Source organism: Chroicocephalus ridibundus, chromosome 8 (genome assembly GCF_963924245.1).
Source record: "Chroicocephalus ridibundus chromosome 8, bChrRid1.1, whole genome shotgun sequence".
NCBI lineage: Eukaryota > Metazoa > Chordata > Aves > Charadriiformes > Laridae > Chroicocephalus > Chroicocephalus ridibundus.
The window spans coordinates 41,403,636-41,413,651 of NC_086291.1; the positions used below are offsets into that span (position 1 = coordinate 41,403,636).

General features: G+C 49.9%; 1 protein-coding gene across 1 annotated transcript; it reads right to left on the reverse strand.

Moving 5' to 3' along the window:
* Positions 1–699: 699 nt before the first annotated feature.
* Positions 700–9,586, reverse strand: INTS15 (integrator complex subunit 15). The gene is made up of 6 exons (XM_063344757.1): positions 9,267–9,586; positions 7,848–8,069; positions 6,396–6,561; positions 4,042–4,569; positions 2,097–2,136; positions 700–1,509 (listed from the first exon to the last, which is right to left on the reverse strand). The coding sequence occupies exons 1-6, from the start codon at positions 9,456–9,458 to the stop codon at positions 1,302–1,304; spliced, it is 1,356 nt and encodes a 451-aa protein (XP_063200827.1). The 5' UTR covers positions 9,459–9,586; the 3' UTR covers positions 700–1,301.
* Between the last annotated feature and the right edge of the window lie 430 nt (positions 9,587–10,016).

The following is a 10,016-nucleotide window of genomic DNA, read 5'->3' on the forward strand; positions in this document are numbered from 1 at the left end:
TTTCTACAAAGTGCAATGGGATAGAATAGGATATTTCAGTTGGAAAGGACCTACAACCATCACCTAGTCCACCTGCCTGACCGCTTCAGGGCTGACCAAAAGTTAAAGCATGTCATTATAATATTTTTATTATTACTATTTACCTCCCCTTCCCAGAGAAGGGCAAACACAGCTTCCTTCTCAGCTGTTTCATTCCAATTAGATTTTCACAGCTTCCATCTTAATCCAAGCCATTTTCGCGGCCAGCGTGCAACCCGGTAACCGCAGCCACCACATCTCCTCCGCAGGGACAACAGCAGCGGAGGTTCTTTGTCAAAGTCAGGTAGAAAGGACCCACATTTCTCACTTTTTCGCCCCGCAGAGGGGCTCAGAGAATCACAGCATGACAGGCGCATTGCGCGCTCACAGCAGCAAGTCCTGCCGCCCTTCCCGGGGGGGCTTCCTCACCCACCCACTCCTCGCCCAAGGCTGGCCAGCAGCCCCCAGCCAGCCACTGGCCACTTCTGCCCGCTGGCATTAATTAAACATACCAGATTTCACCCCAAATTTTCATGACTTACTGACAGAGTGTGAAAAGAGGGGATATGCCGAGCCCAGAGGACAGCAGGTCACTGCAGCAACGAAGGAGTTGTGTTCCCTCCCTGGCCTAATGAGTCGCACCTTCTAATCGCTCTTTGAAAGACACAGTGGCAGAATCACTTGACGCTTCGTAAATTGTTTCCTTTAATAGGAAGTGCTGCTTTACTCTACCTTGTGCTTCTGAAACAAACATTTGTGTTCCAAAAATATACAGTGTACACATACTCTGTAGCTATAGATACAAACATTTACAAAGAAACGAGCAGGCTGGAGTGGATGAGCTTGAAAAAAAAAATAAGAATCTCACACTTTTCCTTCTGGTCCTCCTAGAGCAAGACTAGCTGGGCTCACCCTGCCATAAACAGATCGGGGCGACTGAAAAAAAAACCCCACATGTGATTGAGAAATTTCATACCCTTGGTGATTATACAAAGCAACGTGGATCAAAAAAAAACATTTCCACACACTGCAGGGGTTTTGAGTTCCTGTTCCCTTTTCCCCATCCCCTCCTTTTGTCGCTACGATCTGCCTCAGTATCTGCATCCCGCACCCAAATCAACTGCAGCCTACCCGTCCGCGTCTTCTCTACTGCCGAAGGGCTGATCCCTCAGGCCGGCATCGCTCAGCTCTACACCAAAATGTGGTTCCCGAGACGTTTGGTTTCATCTGCAAGGCTTCCTCAAACTAAAGGGAAACTGGGTACGCTCTACAGTCTCAGCATTTTAGCGAATAGGTCGGTATGGGAATGTCATTCCTGGTATAAACGTTTGGACAGGGTGAGCCGGGAGCGCTGGGTGAGCCGGGAGCGCCGGGTGTGCAGCGTGCGCGGGGTAGCCCAGAGGAGGAGTATGGATATGAGGATAAAATCCTGGTGGCAGAGCCCCGTGGGTCGGTTGCTGGACTGGACCCGAAATCACCAGCTGGAGCAGGCTGCGGAGAGGAATTCAGACAGGCGTGAGGATTATTTAGAGAAGGCTTTTGTCATGGCTCTCCCCAGCCCACAAAGGCCTGGCTGCAAGGACAATTCCTAAGCAACACACAGCAACACTGTCGACAGGCAAGAGGACAGCGTTTCAATGATGCTCTTCCCAGCTTCCAGAAGACCTTCTTTTTTTTCCACTTTCCCCTTTTTCTCTTTGCAAAGAGGCAAGAAGTAAAGCGCAGTTAAGCGCAGGGTCAGGTAAGAGCAGCAGGGAGTTGGGGATGGGACAAGTTTGGGGCAGGTTCCACGCTGTAATTTCATTTCCCCCCCTTCTGTGCATTTGTTCTAACGCAGGCTGGGCAAGATCATCTATACGGTGGGAGTCACTGAAGTTTCCTTCAGTCAAGACTCCAGCTTGCAAGGGAAAAAGCAGCCAGCACCGCCACCTTTATCCTTGCGCCAACCTGTGTGTGAATAAAGGCTGATTTCCAGAAAGTAAACACAAATTTTTAGGGGGGATTTTGTCTCGACAGCCCTCAAGCACGTGTCTTGGAACATGCATCAAAACCAACACAGCTGTAGAAAGGTCTCTTACTTGTTATGTGGTAGCCTGGAGCACACAGTTCTCAAGTCATCTGAAAGAGGACAGAAGACATAACAATAAGAATAAAGCAGAAATTAGAGTGATTTCTCTCTCCGCTCTCCTTTCTAGGAAGATGGGATTACTGGAAAAAGCTCCAGTCATCAACAGTTCCAGAATCCCACTCTCAGGCCAAAAGCTCCCATAGGAGAGAAAAATGTTTCTCCATCTCACCAGTCGTTACCCCAGCTTTTTGCACTTCATTTACGTTCGCCATTTAACTACGCTGCCATATGGGAATTGCAGCTTTGTTTCAAGGCAGGCCAAGCCTTCCTACAGAATTTGCAGTATCGATTTGCTATCGAGAAGTAATCAGGATATAGGAAATACAAGGTATGACTCTGCCCACTGAATATGGCATTTATGATGAGAAACGCATCAGGTCAAAGCAAGGCAAAGCTTCCCCAATATCTGTTTTGCATTGTCTTGAGTTGTTTTTTTTTTAAACAGTGCTAGTGTAAAGAAAGCATTGAGGGTTATTTTGGTGGGGTTTTTTTGTTTTTGGTTTTTTTTTTTTTTTTTTTGTTTTGTTTGGTTTTTTTTTGCTGGGGTCTATTGACTAAAAATTGCACCTTTTTTTTTTTTTTTACCATCTTAGTGTCTTTTCCAGACATTTCTTGGTAATACCTGTACGTCTCACTCCTCCGAGAGCTGCTCCCATCTCTTCCTTGGTCCCATGCAAGGAGTTCTACTTTCAGCCGATTTTCAGATATTGATGAAGAGTTTGTATTTGCCTCTCCAGAGCCAAATAGCTTGAACCAAGGTATTTAACAACATACCATGTTGCCAGAGTCCTTTCAGGAATAGCTTTAGAACAAACTCCTGCCTTTGTAGATAAATGCACCCTCAAAACACTGAAATAACTGGTATTTCAGCAGCTACTTATACTGAATTACTTCCTACTTCTACAGTAAAAGCAAGCACTTGGAATGTACCAGGTGAACAACTAGGAAAAAACACGGCCAAATTAAGCCATCATCTAAAAAAAGAAAACAAAACACTTTTCTGCCTATTCTTATTATACCCAGAGGTGCTTTACAGAAGATTAGAAAGAACAACATTGATATTTGACCAGCAGCACTGGTTCAGCCACGGCAAAAGCCTCGGGCACCTGCTTAGGTACAGGCTGCTCTCCGCAGCCGAGCTCTGCACTAACTGCCTGGGCTTTGGGGAGCTTTGAGCCTTCTGGTTGCACCAAGAAGCACCTGTTTTCAAGAAAATGTATCAACAAAACAGTACATCTGGCTGAGCCTGTGCTGTGTTAAGGCACTTCTCTTTTTTGTCTCTGCAGGTCTTTTGGAAAGAAACGGTTTTGGCAACAGGAAAGAGAGACGAAAGCCACATTAGCAGGCTTCTTTACTGAGTTTAACTGAAATCGTACACACTGTAATGGGGTCTCATTACAGGAGAGCTGAAGGCCCAGAAGTTCCAGATGAACAGTTTTTGTTTGCTTTTCAAATTCCTTGTCTAGCACACCCATCCCATGGTCTCTCCTCCAGCAGGCAAACTCAGAGAAGTCAAACTGAAGCACAATTAAACAGTGCACAGTGCTTTGTAAATAGCTATAAACAATTCTGAGGGGGTCAAATTTGTCCTCGTGGCAAACACCCAGACAAAATGCCCTTGTGCACACTGCATGGTCGAAGATCAATTCTCCAACTCTGCAAAGCAACGCACCAGTCAACGGCATCAATGATCTCTCCCTTCTTACTCCCCATGCAGTTACATTTCCTGAAGTATTTCCTGCATTATCACTTCCTAAGAGAGGTAAACTACTACTTCTGCTGTGAACATGTTGATCTCTACTCTCCCCATCAAAAAAAACCCCTCTTACAACATTCACACACTGGAGGAAAAGAATCCCGTGCCAGGGTCTCTGCCAGCCCCACCAACAACTTACCCCTAGTGCACAGGAGTGCTCCCGATGCCATAGCCACTTGCAAAGCCTGAGCCAGTCTGTCTAGAGACAGTTCAATCTCTTTGGATGCATTGAGAGGATTGAGTTCGTCAGATAGTCTGTTAATTTCCTCAACGAGCGGTACCACGTGGTCAAAGGGTACTAGCCCCAGGCGCCCATAAAGGTTCTTCTCTGTTAAATGCCCCTGAAGCATCATAAGAACCTGCAGGACACTTAGATGCAGTTTTGAATACAGCTGGTGGCAATCTCTGTCTTCTCCTGAAGTCGAGTCCTTGGCAATTTTGCTGGGGGGGTGTCCATTTGAGAGAGAGGCTTTCTTCTTCCTTTTGTAAGCCAAGGGGGCCTTCACGCACCAACGGATGAGTCCAGTCAGCGGGGTGAGCTCTAAAAACCCTATGGGCAGGTTGGCTGCAATAGGAGTATTCAGAAAGGTGATGAGGATCAAGCGGGGGTCTTCAAAGATCCAGGAAACAATCAACTCGAGCAGATCCGAAGGAGGGATGAGGTCATCTGAAGATAGGAAAGATACTGTTGAGTAAGCGGAGCCTTGCACTGGAGCACAGGGCGGCAGTCTTTAATTAATCTCTCACACACCTACCCTTCCTGCACTGTCACAATTACAATTTCAAAGCCTCCCCAACTCCGCTCTTCTTTTCAAGACGCCAAAGATAGATGTTCATTTGTCCCAAGGAAGACACATGTTCCTGACAACCTCACCTTCTCCACCTATTCTGAAGACACCACCAAACGCCACCATTTATTCCCTTTCCCAGTAAAGCTTCTTTTGTCATTTTCTTTCTCTTCCACCCCTCATCTCCTTGTTCTTTCTCTAAACGCAGTCTCCGTTTATCCCTTGCCACAGAAAGTACAATGGGCAAGGGAATAGGAATATCTTGTTGGCACTTCCTTCTCCTCACCCCGATCATCCAACTGATTTCCTGTAAGACTTACCTAAGCAAATACATCTTTGTGGGAAAACTTAACACAACCACATAACAGGTAAAAGATTATAAGAGCTTTAAGTAAGTAAACCTTCAAGTAAGAAGTAAAATGTGGTCTGAACAGAACTGACGCTTGACTACAGACAAGAGAAACATTGACTTCACAGTAATCATGCGTCACCCCGTCCCAGGGGCAGGAGACTGGACTGAGTGACGTACTTTGATTCCGAGTTGTGTACAGTGCCAACAAAGGGCTCAGCACAGAACTATCGGGTCTTTTGTACCTGAAGTGACTTACAGGACAACTTATAGGACTACAGAATTACTAACATGCGCTGGATACAGAATCGGTATTCTCCAGTTTTTAGCTTTTCAGAGACCTCCAAGTATCACAGACACTGCTGTTTGTGTGATCAACCCCTGTCCTCAGGACGTGGTGGAGACTGCCCAGTTACAGATGTCTCTTTGAAGAGCAAGCTTCCTTTCCCTGTGTCACCAATAACATCTCAAACTAAGGGATTTTTAAAAATTACTTCCTATAACTCATGGTACTTCCTTTCTGACACGTCTTTTAATTAGGTAGATGAACTTCCAAGTGGTTGCACAAAACATACATAATATACTGAGGAAGAATATACTACAAGCTCTACCAAATACTTTAAAAAAAAAATTCTAAGCCTGCATCTCTCAATAATGCCAAGCTGTTTATCTGGAGAAGACCATGCAAAACATTTCCTTTATGAACAACAAATTGTATTTGCTTTTTTGGATGATGTGTGATGTTGGTATTTAGTGTATGGTTGTTCCCTAGTCCACCATGATCTCTCTGCCTCTCTTGCTGAGTAAAGGTAAATCAATCTTATTTTAGACACCTACATGTTTCTAGTGTCTGAGCAACAACCACCGTATTGGTTAACTAGCTGGTGACATGCAGTTCAAGAGCACGTTGGAGGTATGCTGCTGATTACATTTCTTCTGCTCAACAGAAATCCTGCTCCAGCTTGCAAACCTTCAGAACTTGCATTTTCCCCCTTTTTGGAAGGAACTGGACTGACAGAGTCTTTATGCTGGGTAGGTGACACACCATAGGGATGCAAAACTGCCCCAGCTTTCGCTCCTAGAGTTGCTCAATCAATAAGGTCCCCGTGTCCTTTGCCCTCTGTGGAAGATGTTGCCCTTTGTGTCAGGTGTTACCTGGCGGCTTCTCCAGCAAAGACTCTTCCTTCAGCCACCGCCTGGTTATTTTTATTCTCACCCAAGTGACAGAGGATGCAATAGCCACACCCCTGAGCTGCTTCTGGCAATAATTACACAGTAACAAGCATCTTTAGAATTTCAGCAGTTAATTTGCTTGCAACAGTTAATTTTGAAGGACACAGGCTCGGGTACACTTACCTGAGGAGAGGTCATAGAGCGCTGTGACGGATGTAATGAACTGGCAGCAGAAGCGAGGACTGGCACTGAATATCTGTTTTAGCGTCTGGATGGACCCCGGCACCAAGTTGCAGTAGTCATCGACCAAGGCTCGGGCTAGCCTCACGCAGTACACAGCAGGGGTTCGCTGCAGGGGCGCAGGATAGCACACAAGGAAAAGGGGATTAAACCCAGTCACAGGAAGTTCTACAGAGCCACCTTTAAAGTCTGCGTTGCCCAAACACCCTGCCTTCCCACAACACCCAGCCGCTTCGCTGTTCCAACATTTGTGTTTCCACTTTCCCAAAATTAAAGCGCGCTTGCTCTCTCTGTCTCTACATACCAAAGGTCCATTCAGGCAGAAATAAAATTACTATTTCACAATATTAAAATAGATGGTGGTATTTTGTGTTTACAATATCTGTGGTTTAAATTTAAAACCTTTTACATCAACATTTTGCCTTAAGATGGAAACTTTTTTACCACTCAGCAACATAGCTCTGTAGACAACTATTTCAGTACCAGAACAACTAGTTCAGTAACCTCTCAGTTACGCTTGACATTTTTAACGCGGAAAAATTCTCTGCAATCTTCATGTCACTTAAGAGCTGCAACCTGCAAAAAACTACACCACCTTCTGCAAACCAAGTCATATCCCCTCTTCCTCTACCAAGGCCTCACCAGGTGGGACAAGAGGGACCCCACAAAAACAGTACTGGTCTCGGGGTACCACCCTTCCCTCCCAGCACAGTCCTTCTGCTCTTCCCCTTCTGCAAAGCAGGTAAATTCTGCACATCCCGAGAAGGCAGCAGAAACAAAGATGCACTTCCCAAGGCCTCCAGTGGGGAATCGCAGTGGGAAAGGGGGAGACATAGGAGATCACTGACATACTGCACTCACGGAAGACAGACATAGGTATTTTGTGCCCAGCTCTCAAGAGAGAGGCTTGCCTCTTGTGCCATGCGCAAACTTACACGCCAGGCACAGTTTATTTCCCAAACTCCAGAGTCAGCTTTTCTGGCCAATGAGGCCATGAACTGCCACAGTTTTGTTGGCTGAACCTTCCACTGACCCCTTTCAACATGCAGGGGTTGCAAGGGGGGAAGGGGACGGGAAGAAAAAAAAAATTCAATAAAACTTTCACTGACAGTAAAAAAAAAACTAAACAACAAATTCTTTTCTGCCAGTGCAGCACATACATGGATTGGCAAAATCTCTCCCTTATGCTGCAGCAAAGGACTGGACATGAGCACAGACGTGGGGTGAATGCAGCTGCAGCAGCCAGCTGTTATATCAGCTTAAATGGCCACAGAGGAGCAGCTGACTGCAACTGGCTATCACGAACCGTTAGGTGCCACTCAGTTCACTCACACCCATCGCAGCACACTCCCTCGCTCCTTCCCTGAGACTGCCCTGCCTACACAGAAGCTGTACCTGCAGCCAGAAGGCAGCACACTCCAGAACAGGAACCCTGCATACAGCCACTGCCATGGAAACCAGCTTTCCTAGCAAAGCCATCCTGCTGTCATCTGCTTTGTTTCCTTGAGGGCTGAAGAGAGACGAGAAAATGATCTGCCGGACTGAATCCTTGGTTTGCTCTTGGAAATAATTGCACATGATCTCAAGGAGCTGAAGTTCCTGAAGTGAACTCAATCTCTGAAAGAAAACAAAAGCAAATCTGCAAAATACACTGGGACCCTTGAAGAGCCAAGAGCTGCTTTAGTGAAAAGGCAGGAACAGTAAAGGCTGGGAGTTTCCCTCAAGTGTTAGAAACTCAAATTTTATGCACAGCACACATATTTAAGCTTGCTGAACCACCACTGCATTTACCTAGTTACACCAAAAAGCTCTGGGTTGTATTTGAATACCTGGATACCCAAGACTGGTGCTTGCTGCACCTGCAATTGCTGCCCATGAACCAAGAGACAAGATCAACAGCAACACTGGGGTGAAAAATATTTTCTCCCTCTGTAAATAACAGCACTAAGGCACTGCTGGGCAGCTGGGGGGTCCCAACTGGTCCCAGCAGCCCAGCGGACCCCAGGCCCATGCACCCCAACATTCAGCAGCAGCTGTGGTTTCTGCTTGCTGCTCTCTGGGAGGTCCCCACCTCAGCTCTGGCCCACACCCAGCCACCTAAAAACCCTGGCAGGGCCCAGCCGCAGCACTGTGAGGCTGTGGGCAGTCCTCAGGGGCCTCCGCAAAGCCCTGCCTGGTCTCCCACAGTCCTGGCCAGTCTATCGAGGTCTTACCAGCCATATCCCTCCCTGCCAAAAAAACCCTCAGTCACCAGCCCCACAAGGACCCCGTCCTGTCCTTCTAAGGCCTCAATCTCCACTTGCAGCCCCCAGGGACCGAGTCCTTCTAAGGCCTTGGCCTTCAGCAGCAGTCTCCATCCCAGGGACCTGGTCCTCTCCTCTTGGGACCTTGGTCTCCAGCTGCGGCCTCCAGGGACTTGGTCCTCAGCCTCCTGCAGCAGATTCCCAGGGACCCCATCCTGTCCTTCTAAGGCCTTGATCTCCACCAGCAGCCCCCAGGGACCCCATCCTGTCCTTCTAAGGCCTCCATCTCCTCCTCCACCAGCAGCCCGCACCCCAAGGACCCCTCCTGTCCCCTTGGGACCTCGGTCTCCAGTAGCAGCCCCCCCCAGGAATACTGTCCTGAGCTCTTTGGGCCTCGGCCTCCATAGCCACTCCCTGGGGCTGCATCCGGCCTCCCAGGGTGCTGCCCGGCATTAGGCCGCCAGCCCCCAGGCCCTGCCCCGCTTCCTCCAGGCCTGGGCCTCCACCAGCCCCCGGGGAGTGTCCGGTCCCCCAGGGCCTCTCCAGGCCTCGCCCCGCGGCCGGGGCCCACCTTGGGCGGAGCGCCGCGCTCCTTGGGGACCTGGAAGAGGAATTCCTCCAGGAGCTCGGCGGGGCCCTTGTCGACGAGGGGCAGCGGGGCGTTCTGCAGCTGGCTGCTGAAGTAGATGTCCAGATGGTACAGCACCTCCTTGGCGGCGCTCAGCGCGTCCCGCCGCAGCAGGGAGTGCCTGATGTCGCTCATGGCTCCGACCCCACCGGGAAGGAACTCCCCACCACCACCTTTCCCTCCTCCTCGCGTCCCGCCGCCCCCCCGGCCCCGCTCGGCGCGGCGCGGCCTCCCACAGCGGCGGAGGCGCAGGGCAGACGGGCGCTACGGTGGCCCGCGGCGGACAGAAAGGGGCCGGCCGCGCCCGCCGCCCGCAGCGCCCCCTGGCGGCCCCGCCCGCCGCGGCGGGGGAGGAACCCCGAGGGCTGGGCAGGGAAGGCTGAGGCCTAGGGCAGGCTTGGAGGGTCTTGGCCTGGGGGGGCCTGGCGCTGGGGGCGTCTTGGCCAGGGGCGAGAGGGTCTTGGCCCCGAGGGGATCGTGGCCCAGGGGTCCCGTCCTTGGGGGAGTCTTGGCCCGGGAGTGCTGGTCCTGGGGCTGACCCTTGGGGGCGTCTTGGCCAGAGGATGGGGGTGTCCGGCCTTGCGGGGGCTCCTGGACCCTGGGGGACAGGTCCTGCGGCTGGCCTGGGGGGTGTTGCCCTCGGGGGGCCTGGCCCTGGGGAGGTCTTGGCCCGGGGCAAGGGGGTCTTGGCCC